This window comes from Cebidichthys violaceus, unplaced genomic scaffold, assembly GCF_023349555.1.
Source record: "Cebidichthys violaceus isolate CVI_PGR_0920_01 unplaced genomic scaffold, fCebVio1.0.p SCAF_2, whole genome shotgun sequence".
NCBI lineage: Eukaryota > Metazoa > Chordata > Actinopteri > Perciformes > Stichaeidae > Cebidichthys > Cebidichthys violaceus.
In genome coordinates this window covers 19,569,385-19,588,423 of record NW_027176372.1, presented here as the reverse complement: position 1 = coordinate 19,588,423, position 19,039 = coordinate 19,569,385, and the positions used below count along the sequence as shown (strand labels likewise).

General features: G+C 41.2%; 2 protein-coding genes and 1 non-coding gene across 5 annotated transcripts; 2 read left to right on the top strand and 1 right to left on the bottom strand.

The window, feature by feature from the left end:
- Positions 1-398: 398 nt before the first annotated feature.
- Positions 399-471, top strand: trnav-uac (transfer RNA valine (anticodon UAC)). Its single transcript has one exon. It is a non-coding gene; the product is annotated as a tRNA-Val (tRNA).
- A 1,910-nt stretch (positions 472-2,381) lies between these two features.
- cstf2 (cleavage stimulation factor, 3' pre-RNA, subunit 2) lies at positions 2,382-11,616 on the top strand. 3 transcript variants are annotated; one of them, XM_068715066.1, is made up of 14 exons: positions 2,382-2,491; positions 2,715-2,793; positions 2,990-3,159; positions 3,254-3,390; positions 5,000-5,119; positions 5,281-5,400; positions 5,696-5,825; positions 6,593-6,652; positions 9,390-9,489; positions 9,840-10,039; positions 10,310-10,434; positions 10,775-10,858; positions 11,019-11,173; positions 11,312-11,616. In XM_068715066.1, exons 1-13 carry the CDS (start codon positions 2,395-2,397, stop codon positions 11,142-11,144), a joined length of 1,548 nt encoding a protein of 515 aa, XP_068571167.1. In that variant the 5' UTR covers positions 2,382-2,394; the 3' UTR covers positions 11,145-11,173; positions 11,312-11,616. The 3 variants fall into 3 exon arrangements, with proteins under 3 accessions (XP_068571167.1, XP_068571166.1, XP_068571168.1); XM_068715065.1 differs by having other exon boundaries at positions 5,281-5,403; XM_068715067.1 differs by lacking the exon at positions 6,593-6,652 and having other exon boundaries at positions 5,281-5,403.
- On the bottom strand, positions 11,615-18,951 carry nox1 (NADPH oxidase 1). The gene is made up of 13 exons (XM_068715064.1): positions 18,677-18,951; positions 18,460-18,555; positions 17,640-17,750; positions 17,123-17,207; positions 15,991-16,136; positions 15,583-15,776; positions 15,379-15,502; positions 15,164-15,256; positions 14,818-15,059; positions 14,087-14,249; positions 13,784-13,930; positions 13,571-13,695; positions 11,615-12,739 (listed from the first exon to the last, which is right to left on the bottom strand). The coding sequence occupies exons 1-13, from the start codon at positions 18,719-18,721 to the stop codon at positions 12,613-12,615; spliced, it is 1,698 nt and encodes a 565-aa protein (XP_068571165.1). The 5' UTR covers positions 18,722-18,951; the 3' UTR covers positions 11,615-12,612.
- Positions 18,952-19,039: the final 88 nt, after the last annotated feature.

Below are 19,039 nucleotides of genomic sequence, written 5' to 3'. Positions count from 1 at the left end.
TTTGACTTTGCACACACTTGGTCCCTCGCTGGGTGGATAAGCCATAGCCATCTTTGTAAAACTACAAACGCAAATACTTACGCCCCAACAGCCAGCGTATGCAGGCTGGAGACACGACATGAAAGACACTTCATAATAGCTGGCAGCGCGAGGGCTGCATGTCAGCCATCGTTACTGTACCTCATTGATCGGCCACACGAGCAAAACGTCCCGAGATGGCTCCACTCGCAACGGAACCAAAACACCAGCAGCTAGCGCTAGGAGAGGAAACAAGAGCAGAGAGGGGGGGGGGGGGGGGGGGGGAGATTAACATCACACGAAGGTGCAATCAATGTCAACGCACTGTTGATAGCAATAGCAGAAATAAATTTAGATCTGATGACGACTTTTCACTATCAGGTTCCATAGTGTAGCGGTTATCACGTCTGCTTTACACGCAGAAGGTCCTGGGTTCGAGCCCCAGTGGAACCAATCGATGTTTTCTATCCTGAGGAAGCTTTCCGCTCCTTGCTGATCATCTCCCTTCACCGCTTGTTCTTAAACGATGATTTGACCGACAATGCAAAAATGATCGCCATTAACTGGAGAACGATAGAAAACGCACTGCATGCCTACCTCACGATGTAAATCAGTAAAAAACGGAACGGCCAAACAGTCTACCTTTACAAACACTGTCCAGTTGATTGACTCATGTCTGAGATTTAACTATATCATTGAGGTTGTAGTCTGCAGTGGTTGAAGTGGGCTGAATTGCCTTTCTTTCAATCTGTCAAGTTCAACAGCACCCCTAAACACAACCTCAATAATAAACATATAGTACACATAGTAGCTTAGTTGTAACACCTCTCTGACTGCTGTGTCTCTAAAAACATTAACATTTTCGTAAGTGTTTAATTTGTTGTGTTTGATCACAAATTGTAGAGGTGTAGCTATAATTAAGTAGCCAGGGAGTGTTTCTTTTTGTGGTTTATGCAAAGAGACGCATTGACATTAAAAGCTGTATTTTGTTTTCATATAATGTCAGACATTACACTGTGTGTTGAAGCTATTATGTCTCCTTGTACTACCACTTAACACTTGTCCTTCCAATATACAGTGTTTAGTACAACAAATACAAATGGCATTTTATGTACAAAACATGTTGCATACAGCAGTACTTAAAAACCATGTCCAAAATAACATGGAAAAAACAGCTGAAACAAAGCAAAACATATCAAATCAGCTTATTCTCAAAATTCCTGTCACATTATGATTTCAAAGACAACTCTCTTGGAAAATATGCTGCCAAAGAAGCACTCTAAAATATAAAGGTCAGATATGAGCAAGAAGAAAGCCTGTTAAAGCTCCTGTTATTAATCTGGTTAATACACCTAATTATTTTATAGTGAAAGTTTTGACCAAATGGCTTTAAATTAAGGAGATGTGTCTTTATATTAAAACACGGTGTCTGTAAATTAAGTGTGGATGAAACAAAACTGTATTTATGTCAAGCAGGAGACAAACTTAAGATTTAAATAATAGTTTTGCATTTTTCTAAATGCATCAATTATGAAATGTATTATAATGGACCATGGGATCAGGAGTGTGATTCATCAGCCACCATACCTTATCTTAATATAGGTTTAGTTAGTAGCTGCCTACTGCTCCTATACAGGGATGAGTTATATGCAGAGGCTACATTTCACTGTGTTACATGTGTAATAATAAAAGTTAATTTACAGATTTACATTTTACTGGTTCACTGCATTGATCAATTCAGCCAAACATACATTTAATGAGCACAATAAACGTTAAATTATTAATAGGTTCACATAAATCATCTCATACATTGTTGCTGGTCTCACTGCTGTTTCATCAGGCTTTAACTTAAACACGTGTTAAGTGTTAAATTACGTTCCCAATCAGTTACATTATGAGTTAAGATTAACATTAGCCCATAAACAATTTAAAGGTTAATAAACGTGCTAATCTTCATAAGAATTACTCACCAAATCTTCTGTTGCAGATAACTGGATCTTCGGGAGCATAGCTTGTTTTACTTTTCAATTAAGGAATTATCAGCTGATATTGTTGTCACAGTGCTGGAAAGCGGTCCAAACAAGTAGTTAGGTTAGTTAACTTAACCGCGGACAACAGCGCCATCTATTTATCCTTCCGATGTATGCTAACCTCTTTGACCCTTTCTGCTCTTCAATAAATCCCGCTTTCAGTTATTCTTCATCGCTACTTCACTATTAAAAAGAAAGCAAATTAACCAACGATAGTGTCAATTAGCTAAAAGGTTAGGAAAGGTCGCACTGTTGGTATTTGGATGTGGCCTTTTTTTCTCTCACAACCGGATATTGTTTCAGTCTTATTTCCTGGTGTCACATTCATTTGTGTCCCCCCCTAAAAATGGCGAACTTAGCCGCTGCTGCTGCGGCTGCAGCTGCCGCTGCTCTCGCCGCGAATAGAGACCCAGCCGTTGATCGTTCATTACGATCAGTGTTTGGTGAGTTTGCTACCGCTACCTGGTTACTGGTGGTTTAATCTATTTGGTGGATAATAAGTTGAATGAGAGCCTGCTAGCCGGCTGGTGTTGCTGTTAGCTTGGCAACGAGGGAACAAACTTAACGCTAGCGACCCGAAGAACGACAAAACAAATCTTTTATTGGTTAAATGAAAAGTAGATTTAATTGTATTGTCAACCAACTTTTCTCTATTTATTATTGTAGTGGGGAACATCCCGTATGAAGCGACAGAGGAGCAGCTGAAAGACATCTTCTCTGAAGTGGGACTTGTTGTTAGCTTCAGGTAAGTGAAAGAGGAGCCATTCGTCTTCTGGTTCCATCAGTATGTGCCCCAAACCCCAGATACAAGAGTCAGGGTTTGTACTGTTTAACACAGTATAAACAAAACCGACAATACAAGTTTATGCACCTGGACTTTCCCTGTGAACTCTTAACCATGTGGACCATCAGACATGATGATATGTGTCCTTTGTGCCCAGGTTGGTGTATGACAGGGAAACGGGAAAGCCAAAGGGCTATGGGTTCTGTGAGTACCAGGACCAGGAGACGGCCCTCAGTGCCATGCGGAACCTGAACGGGAGAGAGTTCAGTGGTCGAGCCCTCCGTGTCGACAACGCAGCCAGTGAGAAAAACAAGGAAGAGCTCAAAAGTAAGCGCCTACTACCTCTTGGCTTTTTTTTTTTTATTTCATTGAGATGTGTATATGCAAAGCTACAGTTATCTGTTATTCCTGTCTTGCGCAGGTTTGGGAACAGGAGCCCCCATCATTGAGTCTCCTTATGGAGACAACATCCAGCCACAGGAAGCCCCAGAGTCCATCAGCAGAGCTGTGGCCAGCCTCCCCCCCGAGCAGATGTTTGAACTTATGAAGCAGATGAAGGTAGGCTGCTTTACTGCCTCCTGTTTCTAATAGCAAGTATTTCAGCTTTTCTTACCTGTGACTAGTATGTTACAGATGGACATTTGCATATCCTTTCCTTTCTTTATAAACCTCTTTTAATTGATTCATTTAGCACAAACACCCAAACCACTAAACCTCATCAGTCCCAGTAGAATGTCTGCCTTACACTCACTATTTAAAATGAGGCTGATAAATAAACCAATGGTCTGCCTCACCGTCAATCACAATGTCAGTAGCCCTGGTCCTTATAAGCACAATGAGCTCTCATGTTTGTGTGTGAGCATCAGATTTGGGTTGTGTCCCGTCTTTTTAATGGCAGAAGAGGCTGTTCAGAGCTTTTTTAAAATTGTGATTTGATGCTTTTGTAAATAATTCTTATTCTAGTAGTTTTCCCTTTTTGAAGTAAGAAAGGTTACAAACATGGTTTGATTTAGGTAAAATTTACTAAATCTTTGTTTTGTTTTATGAATTTTGGCCTATTTTATTTATTGGTTATGAGTCGGTTGTAAGCCAATAACCTTACAGATGTTACTTTTCTATTTTCTATATTTGTCTTGAGAATTATAATAAAGTACATTTTTTTTCATAAATCTAAAATGCAACTTTTCTCATCAAAATGTTCTTTTTCAAATAGTTTTGTGTTTCTGAAAACTAAAATGTACAGTATGTCCATATTTTAAGATAATGAGATCAAAAAATAATACAAAACTCCTTTTTTTTTCATGAAAGGGTTAATGGGCAGTTATGATGCCTAGTCTCTGGAGTCATAGCTTGATCTCTGGGTCTGGTGCGTCAATAGCATTGATGCATTATTCTCCTGCTAGTTGGCGTCTTGGAGAATATAATGACCACTTCCTGTTGAAAGCAGCAAAAAGACTAATGAATCTTATATAATTGTAAGTATTATAGTTTACCCCAAAAGTAAGTTTCTCAAGCTGTATGTTTTAATGCTGCTTACTCTCTTTAGTCCCCCCCCCAAAAAAAGATGGTGACAAATGTTTCCCTCAATTTAAATCTCCTCCGGGGTGTCGACTATATGCACACGCTCGTCCTTCCCTCTTCATTAACGCAGGCTGTGCTGTGCGGTCTGTCTCCCTCGGCTCTGCCCACAGAAGCCTTATCTTTGCACATCTGGCAGCCTTCTTCATTAGGCGCAGAGAAACATCACACTGCACACATCCCCCCCCCCCCCCCCCCCCCCCCCGACTGGAGAAGTATTTTGTCGCACCAAAGCGTGCGTGAGTGGGACAGCTCCATATGCTGATCGGAGTGCGAGTGCTTGGGCTCCGATCCTGAGAGCACAGATATCGTCGGACGTCTTCTTGTTTAATGTTTTGTGCTGATGCAGCCTCTTCGGTTTGGATATGGGCATGTGTCTGAATCATAAGTGGGCAGCAAAAAAACTACAGGAGTGTGTCTAACCTGTCGGGAAGTAAAAGAACACAACATGTTTATTTTAACGAGGAGCTCTTATCTTCTTCTTCTTCTTCTTTTTTTCTTTTTTTTTTTTTTTTTTTTTGTACTCTGCCCATTTGTGATGTCATAATTTCAATATTCCTTTTGGTGACATTGTGATTTCTCTCTCCAGCTGTGTGTGCAGAACAGTCCCCAGGAGGCGAGGAACATGCTGCTGCAGAACCCTCAGCTGGCCTACGCTCTGCTGCAGGCCCAGGTGGTCATGAGGATCGTTGACCCTGAGATCGCCCTGGTGAGAGCAGACCGGACTCAGAATCAAGACGTTTGTCAAATCTTGCATGATCTTGTGTTTACTTGAAGCGAGGTTCGTCTGACTGTGGCCTTGTCGTTAGTCAAAGGAGCCACCGTTGCACATTTTTCAAAAAGACGCTCTTCCATGTACTCCACATACAGAAAATGCTCCACCGTCAGACCCCCGTCCAGCCTCTGATTCCCAGCGGGCCGGTTGGAGGAGCGCCGCCGCTCATCCCGCCTTCTGCTCCGCCCAGCGTGCCGGTGCCTCAGCCGCAGCCGGTAGTAAACAGTCCTTCTCTCTTTAGAGTCCTTGTCACGTCAATTCTGTTCTACAAAATAGTCACGCTCTCTACCCTGACAAAGGACGTGATGCTGCGGCTGGTAATAAATAAATATTGATGAGAACGGTGTTGGGAGAGCAACGCTGCAGTTTGTAGTCTGCTAATGTCACAATTTACTCAGAATCCATTAAACATCTAAGTTTCATTCAGGGAAAACAAATGTCTCAAGATGAAGCTTTAGGTTAAATTAATTATGTTTCTTTTTTTCTTTTCTTTTTTAATCATCTGATCAGCCTGGAATGCATGTCAATGGAGCCCCTCAAATGATGCAGCCCCCCAACATGGGTGTTGTCCCCGGACCGATGCCCGTTCCAGGACCGGGACCAGGACAAGGACCGGCACCGGGACCAGTCGGGCCTCCAGGTAATCCTCATCAGACCGCATGCATAGTTACAGCTCTACCTGAGCAGGTTGTGGTGGCGTCAGGCTCATGGACAGTACATCACTACGGTCATTGGCGGTTCGCGTGTGAGGTGTGACTGTTTCATTGCAGAACCTCCACAGTGCTGTGACGTTTTATAGTATTTTATTGATATATTATTAATTCCATTAAACTGTCATGCAGCGGTGCCAGCAGCCTTCCCCCTCATCACTCTTTCAGCAGGACAGTCGTGTATTTTTATCAGTACAATGTAATGAGATGTTTTGGCCGTTCTTCAGTCCAAAGTAAAAAAAAATGTTATCAGTTGTTTATGTAAAATTGCACTTATCTTTACGACAACCGTAAACTGCGGTGCCCCCTTTACCTTTTTATGTTGCACATGTCATGGCTCACTGGGTTCACTAGGTGTCACCAGAGCCTGATTAGTAGTCGAGGCGCTTCAAGAGATTATAATCGGCTGGACTCGTTTCATTCTCTCTTAATTGTTTGATATTTTCTTTGTGTTAAGCCTTCATGCAAGATATTTAATGTTAAAGTTCCCCCCTCACCTCGTGTGTGTGTGTGTGTGTGTGTGTGTGTGTGTGTGTGTGTGTGTGTGTGTGTGTGTGTGTGTGTGTGTGTGTGTGTGTGTGTGTGTGTGTGTGTGTGTGTGTGTGTGTGTGTTATTGTCATGAGCATGCTTCTAAAGTGCCGCTCCGCTCTCTTGAGTCTTGTGTCTCCTGTTCTTCTCACTTTAATGCTGGCTCAGGAAACCTTCAGCATTCTCCCACAGGATCGTCTGGGCAAGCTGCTATCGAGCGGCCTCAAGGTATCACTGCTCCTTCAGTTCTCTGGTAGGACGGCTATGGAGAGGCCAGATATGTGGAAATACACCTCTGGGCTTTAGTTTTAGCTTTTGACACTTTTTTTTAATTTATTTTTTTAGACTGCATGTCCACAATTATCAAATATGAAGTTTTTATTCAGCCGTTAAAGTAGTTATTAAGCCTGTTTGGGTAAAGATAATGATCTCTGAGCTTTATCGTAACCGAAGCACGGTGTGTTTCATGAGGGTCGGGGGGGCGCTGGTGCATGTGAACAGATGCAGGTTTTGCCCAGAGTGGATGCAAATGTTATTTGCATGTTTTCCTATGTCAGTGTTAATGCCGGATATTTAAATAAGTGAGTATTTTAGATGGTTTTATTATAGTTTATTTAGAATCATCTCGGTTGTCCTCAAAGAAAACTTGAATGATGCTGACAAAACTGTGTGTGTAGCAGAACACAGTAATAGGATACCTCAAAGGAGAAAAAAAACAAGATATATATATATATATATATATATATATATATATATATATATATATATATATTTATTTATTTATTTATTTATTTTTGTAGAGAATAACGATAGTAAAACTAATGACAACAGAATTAATGCTGAGTATGCTTTAAATCAGCTAAACAAATGCCCAAAAGTAAACAAAGCTGTGAAGGGAATTTGCCAAATTTTGTGCAAAATCTTAATATGCAAAATATGTGCACAAAAAAGGGTTAGCATTGGACTGAAAGCTCTTCTGGATGAAAGCGCTGGGCGATATGGAGAAAATCAAAATATCACAATATAATACCATTCACAAAGAATTGAAAAAAATAATAATCAGCAATGTGGATATAATGACTTAAGTGGGTAAAGGGGAAAAAATAGAACATCTAGAGTTCAGAAAATGACATCCCTTTACTGTAATGCAGCATTTAAAACCAGGAAAAGACAACACTTATGCCATATTACGATATCCAACATCTGAGAGGACATCTAGTCTCAGACCACAGTATATCAATATTATATTGATTATTGCCCAGCGCTATCCGGATCCTAGATATGCAGCGTAGTACAAAGATGCGATTGTCTCCTTGAGTGAATCGTAGTAAATCTGCAGCAGCGACTCTGATCTTGATGCAACTTAACAGCTTGGCGAACCGGTCCGGTAGTTAACATAAACCACAATCTTTGGTTCTCCGAAGTATCCCAGTCGTTGGCACTAACGAACGTTTTCCATGCTGACTGACGGACGGCGGTTTGGCTGTTTTGTCCGTGGGCTCACCTTCGACATTTAGCAGAAGAGAAACGGCATTAAACCCCCCCCGTCTATACTAAACCGCTCTGACTCCGGGGGTTACTCCACTGAACCGCTCTGACTCCGGGGGTTACTCCACTGAGTCGGCTGTAAGTAGTGCGGGGGAAGTTTAGGAGAGACTTGAGCTCTCATTGATTCAGACTGATGGATGTGGACAACAGGAGATCTCCTGATGTTGAGGCCACGTGTTGCAGATGTTGGGGCGAAGGCACACTTTTCCCGCCCAAAAAAAGCCTTTTCATTTTCTTTTTCTTTTTTCATTTTCTGTGTTTTACGTGCCGTTTGTAGCCTCGGTGCTGTCAGTCTGACGCTTTCATTAGAAACTAATTCAAATGCGATTTTCGATGTCGTATGTTAATATTACGTTTGCTCCGATGAGGACTTACTCAAATAATGTTTGGTATATAAAGTTATATCACGATCTAACATATTTTCTGGTAGTTCAGTAAATAAATAATCTATATAAAAATAACCACATGGTAGAGCCTAATTATGTATACTACTGTTAAATTAGTAATTAAAAAGTACTGAATATTTTCTATTCCAACTATATATATATATATATATATATATATATATATATATATATATATATATATATATATATATATACATACACACACACACACACACACACACACACACACACACACATAATTGTGTATCGCTATATCTGGATATAAGTATTCATCACAGCGTGATTCCGTTAAAAGGACATTAAATCATCGTAATGGATTACCGTCCAGCGCTGAGGGCGAGGCGGTCCGTCTATCATTTGATCATTCCTCTAACGGGACATTTGAGCTGGCCGTGTGCGGTCCAATCACTGTGAGATCTACACACGCTCTACTGAACTTGATCAAAACATTGTACCCTACTGTTTACTCCGATAGCGTCTCTGTAGGCGGTAGGTATTCATGCTGACATACCCGTTGTACTTCTCTCTGCATGCTTCCTGTCATGACGTTCTCATGGCCACATAACACCAGACTCACAAGACACAAGTAGGAAAACGCTCCCTGGGAATATATATATATATATATATATATATATATATATATATATATATATATATATATATACACCTTTTTAATGTATTTTACAGGTTTTCATGTGTTTTGAACCTGTAATCTCCCTCTTAATATCCATGGGATTGTTTTTTTTGCTGCGTTTTCCTGTTCCTGATATCTCCCTGTGTGTGTTGTGGCATCTTGCTGTGGTCTCTGTGCTCTTTGTGTGTTCATCACCTCCCCAAGCAGCTCTGCTTGTTTCCTGAGATATCTAACCTGAGCAAACACTCACCTTTAGAGTTGTGTGGGCTTTCCCTTAACTGGAATTTCTTCCTATTCTTAATGGATTAGTCATGCAACATTTCCTGGTAAAGGAACAGGAAATATTGTATTTGATTGAATGATTGTCTCCTCTCAGGGCCAGGCGGTATCCCCCCCAGAGGCCTGCTGGGAGACGGTCCTAATGATCCCAGAGGAGGAACTCTGCTGTCTGTCACAGGAGAGGTCATAGAGCCCAGGTAAGATAAGCACCCGCATCTCATAAACCTTAATATTGTAGCTGGTTGCGTGGATTTCGGAGGCGTGGTAATTCAAGCTATAACCCTCAGATTAAAAATAATAAATTGACCTGCCAACTGTAGATGGCATCAAAAAGCAGGAGTTGAATAAATTAGAATGACTTATTATGAGTTTAACTTTTTTGAGGTCAGAACTGTAATCAGTTTAATTGAATACATATTGAATTGCTCTTATTTTGTGTGTGTGTGTGTGTGTGTGTGTGTGTGTGTGTGTGTGTGTGTGTGTGTGTGTGTGTGTGTGTGTGTGTGTGTGTGTGTGTGTGTGTGTGTGTGTGTGTGTGTGTGTTCAGCCGGGGTTACATGGCAGCTCCACCGCCCCACCAAGCCCCACCTGGGCACATGGCCCAGATGCCAAGTGGGCCCCCTCCGGATATGAGAGGCCCTCCAATGGACATGAGGGGCCCACCCATGGGTGAACCACGCAACATGATGGGTGACCCCAGAGGGCCCCCTATGATGGAGCCACGCGGACCCCCGATGGAAACCAGAGGTAGCTGCTCTCATTGCGCTTCAGCGACGGTTGTGTGCGTGAAGTTTCAGTCACTAAACAAAAGTCTTTTGTCCCAGCGAGATGTTTTTACAGGATAACAATGGTTGTTTTGTTAAGACAAACATGTTTTGTCTTTCTGCTGAGGCTAAACTTCTATTTCCTTATATTTAATATTTCCGTAATCTTTTTTTTTTTTTTTTTTTTTTTTTCCGTTGCGTACGGATCACGGCCAGTGGTGAACAGTCGGTGTGTTTTTGTTTCTCGCTGCAGGTCGTGACCCGAGGGCGATGGACGCTCGTGGTCCGGTGACGGGTCAGAGGGTTCCAATGGCGACGGGAATGCAGGTCTCTGTCCCTCATAGCATGGGTCCAAACGCACCTCCACCTGCAAGACCGGTAACAGCTGCATCCAATCTAGTCTTAGTCTGGGCATGTTTCTCCATTTTAGATTAATTACTACTAAGCACAAAACTGTAAAAACAAAAATCTGTTTATTTGATTTTGTGATTTTAAGACGTCTTTTTACTGAGTCTATACATTTAATGTCACAAGGAATTTGAATCTCCTCCTTTTGACTCGTCAGTTATTAGACTACAAATACGGATTACATAAATATTCACTTAACATTACGTTAAAAAAGTCATGTGACTATGACTTGAGGGAAGAAGGATCTAAAAGAAACCAGTGCTACCTGCTGAGACTGGATATTCATGACCTCCGTACGTTTGTCCTGCAGGGTCCTGGTATCTCTGGCGCTCCTCCATCAGGAGGAGGATTCAGTCCGGGGCAGAGCCAGGTCTCCACACAGGACCAGGAGAAGGTGGGTGCCACTTAATCTGTCCCCCCCCCCAGCTGGTTGTTGAAGTGCCTCTGAGCAAAATGCTAATCCCTTTTTGCACGACTCCCTGTTTTTTTTGTTTACTTTGAGGGCAGAGAGGTACGTTTGACCTCCTGTTTGACATGTGTTTGTCCCTCTGTAGGCTGCCCTGATTATGCAGGTCCTGCAGCTGACTCCAGAACAGATCGCCATGTTGCCCCCGGAGCAGCGGCAGAGCATCCTCATCCTCAAAGAGCAGATTCAGAAGACTGCAGGAGGAGCACCTTGATGGTCTGACTGAAAAACACCTTCAAAAAGGTTTGACGTTTCTTCTTTCCCTTCACAACAATTTCCATTCCTCCAGGAAATTCACTGGTTTTGAAGCATTTCTGACACATTATTCTGATTTCCTTTTTTATTTATTTATTTTTTTCACACGTATCTTTTTGATTTCAGGACTCGCCCCCCCGCTGACTCTGTCACCTTCAGCTCCAACCGGTCTGAAGACGTCTCATCTTAGTTTGGAATATTGTATAGTTTTTTTTTTCTACTCAGATTGTCTGTTTTTGTATGAAAGAGAAGAAATAAGTGACACATTTGAGTGGATGATGAATGTTGAACAGATAAAAAAAAAAAAAAAGACCAGGGATTGATTGTCATGAGGTTTCATCTCTTTTCCTCCAGAGCCGACTGCTTTCATGTTATCGGCTCTGGAAAATGTCTGGATGTTGTTTTTAATTTCAATAAAACAAAAGAAGACATTGTTGTATTCATTTATTTAAAATGAGTTTGGAATTGTATACATAAAAGGGGATTAAAAATAGCAAAATGTGAAATAAAAAAACAATATGTCCATCCAGGTCTTGGAGGATAATTAACCAACAGGCTACGTGACAGGAAGTCCTCCTTCTGGTTTACGTTTATCGTCTCATCACTGATAAGGAAATGCCAGCGTAATTTGATGACCTATAATAAACCAGTCAGTTCCCAAGAAACCCGTTTCCTTAACCAGTAGTTCAGAAAAGTCAAAGTTAAAGAACACATTTTATTTACAGTGTTTGATTGCAGGCAAATTCTGTCTTGAGTAAAATATGAAGATTTCAAGCTAAAGGTGATTAGTCCATCAACGGAACATTAATCAACAATTGTGATAATTGATTTAAAAGTTCTATTTTATTCAAGGAAAATTCCCAAAATCCACCGGCTCCAGCTTCTTAAATTATAATGCTTTTCTTTGTCGTTTGTACGCTCTGGAAAACTGAAACTTGGATCTAACAAACGTTTTCTGACATTCACACTAAAAATATCAGGAAGATTGACTAATGGAAATGATTGTTGGTTGCAGAGCGGCTATAGTGGTACATTATAAATTACAACATGAATCCTTATGACACCTGATGTGATAAGAAGTGTACTATAGAGACTGAACATTGTAAAATATTTCCTTATCTGTAGAGTCTCAGGCTTCACCAGAAGTGCATCTTCAAATTGGTGACGCAATGAGAGAATATCTGAGTGTGTTTGACCGTATAAACAATGATTCATAGTGGAACCTCCTGGTTTCATCATAGATAAAAAGAAGAGTTAGTCCCTGAGTAGTGCAGATGAACAACATGCTCGGCCTCTTTGTCACTGTGCCAAACACACGCAGCTATTGCTGGGCAGCTTTGTCATTTATTGTCTCACAATAATACAGAAACTGTTGACCTTCAAATTGCCCAAATGATGCTTCTTTGTTAGTTTGTTTTTTTTTCCACTCAGAAATTCTCCTTGTTGAAGTAAAATTTGGTCTTCCGGGGATCCACATCTGAGTATTTGGCACATTTCTTTGACAAGACTTTAGCCAGAACTGCAGGGCCACACAAGAAGGTTCCCACCACAGACCTGAAAACATGACGGAGAGTTAAGAGGCTAAAGTTGTAACGTGAAAAGTGCATGTCAATGGGTGGACAATACCAGAGCACAATCCATGCAAGTATTGATGATAAACATTACTTGTATAGCACCTTTCATACAAGCTATGCAGCACAAAGTGCTTCACAATAAAGGAAAATAGACATAAAACAATAGCAAATAAAAATGAAACCAACTGACTAATAATATTAAAATCAGTACCCATATTTGCACATATACATCAATACTACTTTAGTGGTGGAGACTTGAATTCTTTAGAGTATGTATTTTTGCCTCGAGTGTACTCTCGACCAATCTCTACTCAAGTTCTGTACTAATACCTGTAATGACTGGTAACTCGAGGTAAATAAATGTAGTGGAGTAAAAACAAACATTTAAAATGTGGTGGAGCAGAAGAAGGAAGTAGCAAATGGAAATACACAAGTTAAGTTAATATTCTACTTAAGTAAATGTACTTTGCATCACTGTGTATATAAAGTATTTAAAACCAGCTGCAACAGTAAAACACTGCCCACACATTGATGCATCAGTATCAATCTATTTATATAATACTTAATATGTCAGTCTTTTTTCTGCAGAAGCAGTACTTTTACTTTTGATAAAGTACATTTTGGTGATGATACCTTCTTGCTTACCGACTGAAGGATTGTGAACACAGGACTTCTACACGTGATGTGGTACTTTTACTAGTGTAAAGGATCTGAATCCTTCTTCCACCACTGATCAGTCAATCCCCTGTATTTTAATAAGGTATACATTATATTTGAATTGATTTTCTAAAATGAATGGATTTTATCTCACGTGGGGTTTTCTTTGCGGACTTCTTCGAACTCCTTGTCCCAGGCGGGTCTGCCATAGTGAGTTTTCTGTTTGAGCCCGGTGACCACGTCGGTGTCCTCATCAGAGTGAAGCCAGGCATGAGTAGCCTGTGATGAAGAGTGGGGGAATAAAAGAAATGAATGAGATAAGCTGAACGCTGTTTGTCTGAACTTTGTCTGTCATTCGCACACTTACATGGCCTTGATCCCATCCGGTCAGATAGAGTTTATAGGTGAGGAAGTCCACCATTCCTCGCTCCTCCATCTCTCTCTCCAGCACCTGCAGGAGGTCGGCGAACCACTCAAAGGCGTGTGTTTCCCGGCAGATCCAATAGAAGTAGATCTGAATCAAGGAAGTAGATGCAGGCGTGTTGAACAATGATCCTCTCACAAAAGAGCAATGTTTCCAACGTGGGTGGATTGAGTTCGTTATTTAAATACATAATAACAGTGTTTACAGGATCTAATTGGGACACGACATGGGCGTCTGGGTTGTTACCTTTCTGGTGCGCAGTTTAGGGTTGGAGATTTTGAACTTGTACCAGATGGACTTGAGGATGGAGGCGAAGGGAGTGACTCCGATGCCGGCACCGACCAGCATGCTGACCTCATAGTCGAAAACGTCCTCGCTGGCGGTACCAAAGGGTCCGTCCACACCCATTCTGAGGAACAACAACATTAAATAACCTGTTATCAGTGGCAAATTATCTACAGGTGATCTCCAAGGCATTAAATGAGTTTAAATCATCACAAAAACTAATACAAAGTTGGCTCATGTTAGCTTTCATGCAGTTCAGCGTCACAATAAAAACCCCTTTGTTACTTATCTTGTAGTCATTATGGCTTTTTTTTGTGTATTTTGCATTTTCTCTGAAGCTCTTCTAGTTGCCTTAATCAAAAGGAGCAACGCCACATACCAAAGTATTTATAGCATGAGTTAGTTTGTGACGCCCGTCCTTGGTTTAGATTTAGGTGATCTGTGGGAGCTACAGACAGTTTGACAGATTCAAGCTCAGGCTCAGGTTTTGGCATTGTGCAGCCCAGCACTAGATCAATATCAATCTCAACAAGATAAGTTACTCAACAGTAACTTAAGTAAAAACAGGAAATTGGAAACAACCCAGGAAAAATCTGTCCCACGGAAGCTCAACTTTTTTTTTTTTACCACAGTGCATGAACAAAAGCACTTTACTAACAATGTGGGCTTTTTTTTAAAACATTAGCACTCACTTGGGTCCCTGTGCTCCCTCTGGTAGCTGCTGCATGATTTCAATGAGCTTGTCAGTCCAGTCCCCGGCCGAGCGGATGTGGACGCCGAAGAAGTCCTCCTCGGGGGCGGAGGTCATGGTGAACGGGTGCCACTCCAGCTGGGAGATGGCCGGGCAGTTGAGGAAGACGTACTGGCCCACCTCCATTTTGAAACCGTTCTTCATCAGCTGCAGCTCCAGCACCTTGGACGGATGCATCACGATCTGAAAGTAAAAAAAAACAAAAAAAACAACAACTGGTGAAAAAGCCGTCGCATCATTTGCCAAAACGACTCAGAAGGCAAAGCTGAATCCTGAATCAAACGTACCTTCCTGTATGTGACTGTCTGCGTGTAACGAATGAAACGCAGCACACGTTCACAGATGTACAGGATCATCGGGCCGATCACCCACCACCAGGTCTAAAAAACAATCAGTCAAGGGAGATAAAATGATTTCACAATTCACAAATGATGCTTGTATTTGTACTAGTAGTTGTAGAAAGATATTAGTAGCCGTTGCAAAGAAATTTAAAAAGTCAAACCTGTGCTGGCCCTCCTTCAAACTGAGGGACGGGACACTCAGGAATCCGTCCCCAATCATTAAATCGATCTTTACAGAAGGTGAAGTTGTGCGGCAGATTTGTCAGTTGCTTCCTCACAATGAATCTGCAGATTTGAAAGACCAGTGAAACCTGCTTGCAATGACAACAAGAACTTATAAAAGTAAGCTGAGACTTTTCCCTTACCCGGCTCCGTGAAACACGAGACCAGCGAAGAAGATGACGAAGAGATGGTGGGTGTACCAGAAGACTTCGAAGTAGCTGCGTCTGATGACCTCCATGGAGGAGGTGATGATGAGGATGAGGGACAGAGTGATGATGACCCCTGTGAGGCCAGCGATGGTGGTGAAGACAAAGTATGTTGGAGTCTGCTGCGCATCCTGAGACACAAGAAGAGGAGGAGGGAAGATGGTGGAGAAGAGAGATTAGACTGGATAATTGTACTTCAATGCACAGACTATAAATAACATTAAAATTTTACTCTACTGCTAATGAGCAGACGATCCTTCAACTAATATGAAAGCATGAAAAAACTACAATGTGCAGGGATTTTATATCCTTATTATTTAGTCATAATAAGTTTCGACAACTTACAATGTCTGTGGTGCGGATGGGGTTCAGGTAGGTGGTGTTTGTGGAGTCTGCCAGGTTGGACAGAGCAGTGCTGAGGCCATCATAAACTCCTCGTCTGCTGTTGTTGTACCACTCCACGTTCAACAGATGGGCGATCATGTGAACGGCTGTCAGAACACAGAGAGGAGACACGTTATTGCCGCTGCATGATCAATCGATCGATTGTATTTACTGTGCAGGATCATCGTGCAGCATGGACCCAATACACTTTACAATTAGAAGAACCAAGCACATCAAATTATAAACAAAAGTAAAATCCACAATTGAAACAGTGTACTGTAGGCTGTAATGAAGTGGATAAATGTGTTTCTTTAAGGGGCACGTTAGGCAAATTCTCTGAAACCAACCGATTTTTTTTTTTTAACTGAAGGAAAGACCTAGGAGAGCCACATCGAGAGAGCGAAGACAGCGTGTCGGTGCATGTGGTGTAATTAGCTCAGATAGGTTAGGCGGTGCAAGACCATGCAAGGCCTTAGAAGTTAAAACTATGAACCTTAAAATCAGCTCTAGCTTGTACTGGTTACAAGTGAAGAGAGGCCAGAATGGGTGTTAAGTGTTTTAAATGTTCTAGTTTGTGTTTTTTTTTGTCAAGATTCAAGCTGAAGAGCTCTAGTAGCACAACTAGGAAGACCAGAGAAAAGGACATTACAATGATCAAGTCTGGAGGATACAAATGCATGGATTACAGTTTTAGCATCACACAGAATAGGTCAGTTTTTGGCAATATTAGCCTTGATATGAGGCAGGAATGTCAGACGAGAATCAAATATCACTCTAAGGTTTTGAAAAAACCTGAGAAAAAAAAGGTTGCAAAAATGTTTTTTGTCAAAATGTAACCATGACCCTTTTAACATTTTGACTCTGTGTCTGTGTGTGTGTGTGTGTGTGTGTGTGTGTGTGTGTGTGTGAGTTAGAGAGGTGAGGAGGATGTACGGTGCGAAAAGACAATCACATCTGAAAATAGACCTATTTCTGTCATCTCAGTTTCGCTTCACTACCAGGAAGGACTGCAAACTGGTTTTCTTTTGTACTGCTCTCTGTCAGCCTTAAGTAAACTGATTAACACTGATAAGCTGCAGGTTTGTTAGTTTACCTGTCATCAGAGCTATCATGTACGCCACCAGCTTGTGGAAACTCAGATTTTTGTCCAGTTGTTTTCTCATGGTTCTGCCGCAACACTGGAAAGATGAGGAAACAAAAGAAGGTGAAAAGTCAGAAAAGAAGACAAAGAACTTATTCCCAAAGCTATCACTGAAACCTACTTGACATGTATCTGTTCAGTGGGGAGGAGTCAGGGGGGCGTTATGGAAAACATGAATTGTCTTTACTTGTATTTCACCTTTAATATCAAGATTCAGCCCAAGGGAGGACACTGATTTTACAGAAAACTGGACACATTGAATAAAATCATAACATTCAAATTAACACACATTATGAAAATCACCCATATTCCAAAAATACTAAAACTGAAATGAAAAGAACAAAATGTTTTGTCAATACGTTTGGCTTTATGCAGCCAAACTAGTTTGCATGACAGCATTAATAAGCTGCCATCATAAGATAATGACAGGGCCTCGCCCTTCTGTGACATTTAAGCATCATTGTCTCACCACAAAGGAGCCTCGGAGCAGCGACAGCAGGTTCCTGCACACTGGGAGGAGGATCAGCAGGCAGTTAAAGTTGAGGACAGCTGCGGGAGCTCTGGCCCAGGCCAAGGCCGACTGGAATAAAATACATGTTCATGTGTGATTATCAGTCGTGGAAGAAGTTTTCACGTCCTTCACTTACGTAAAAAAACTACAATGTAAGATAAAATAGGAGAAGATAAGATAGAACTTTATTAATCTCGAAGGAAATGCTTGTGCCAGAGTTTCATTAAAGATTACAACAGAAGAATAGCAAAAAAACAATAGAATAAAAAGATAAACATATATGGACAATAGAATAACAATTATTAAGCGTTAAAGAAACAATACTGATAAGTAAAATTAAAAAAAGAACAAAAATACTCCGTTGCAAGTGAAAGTCATGCATTCAAAATCCTACTTTAGTAGGCAGTATTTGGATCAAAATATACTTAAATTACCAAAATAAAAAGTACTCAATATGTATTATTATGTACATTACTTCATGTTGCAGCTGGTAAAGTTGGATATTATTTTAACTAGTTTATATACTGCTGGGTAGTTTAAACCAGTCTTATAGCAATACAGCATAATGTAGTAATTCGTATTATATTTGTGCAAAGTAACTAAAGATGCCAAACACATGTAGAGAAGTAAAAAGTACGATATTTGCCTCCGAGATGTAGTGGAGTAGAATTCTTAAGTCGCATGAAATGGAAATACTTCAGTAAAGTACAAGTACGTCAAAATTGTACTTAAATTGGTTGAAGAAGCATCTTAGTTGACGCGTATTCTCGCGACTCACCCCTAGAAGATGACGCGTGTAGAAATACTCATCCGTCAAATCGTACAACAGGTAAAACCAGACGAAAAGGAAGATGTTGATGCCCATCCAGACCACCTGCAAACACAGCCAAGATCATTCCATCACAGAATTAGTCATTCCATTTACGCTGTGCGTAAATTGGTCATCTTTGCAATTTTTCAATTTAATTCTTAACGTGTAAATCGGCATAACTCACCAGTATGAAGGATGTAAGTCCATTGTTGATAATCCAGTTCCCCATGTTGAGCTCTTAATCTCGACTCAGCAGCAGCAGCAGCAGCAGCAGCTTCCCTGCATCTCCACTTTGCGCTTTTATCCTCCACGCTCCCGTCCGGACTCCTCCCTCCTCTGCAGGTGAAGGCGATGCGGTACACAACAAAACAAAGCCTGAACAAAGTGCGTCGTTGAGGCGGTTTGGAGGAGAGGTTTCCCTCCCGGTGCTGAATGACCACATTCCTAGCTGCTGCAACCTCATGTGAAAATGCGTCTGGTGGCCAGGAATGAGGAAATACCCGTTACGACATACGGGAAGTTTTGGCCTCTGCTGGGCGGCGACGCG

Bases quoted from the DNA above. Each gene is read 5' to 3' on its own strand.
- nox1 (XM_068715064.1), bottom strand. From the start codon at position 18,721: ATGGGGAACTGGATTATCAACAATGGACTTACATCCTTCATACTG. The intron at 18,556-18,676 runs GTGAGTTATGCC...CTGTGTTTGCAG, and splicing joins GACTTACATCCTTCATACTG to GTGGTCTGGATGGGCATCAA. The intron at 15,777-15,990 runs GTAAGTTGTCGA...CTTGTGTCTCAG, and splicing joins CCATCCGCACCACAGACATT to GATGCGCAGCAGACTCCAAC.
- cstf2 (XM_068715065.1), top strand. From the start codon at position 2,395: ATGGCGAACTTAGCCGCTGCTGCTGCGGCTGCAGCTGCCGCTGCTCTC. The intron at 2,794-2,989 runs GTAAGTGAAAGA...CTTTGTGCCCAG, and splicing joins GGACTTGTTGTTAGCTTCAG to GTTGGTGTATGACAGGGAAA. The intron at 5,404-5,695 runs GTAAACAGTCCT...TCATCTGATCAG, and splicing joins TGCCTCAGCCGCAGCCGGTA to CCTGGAATGCATGTCAATGG.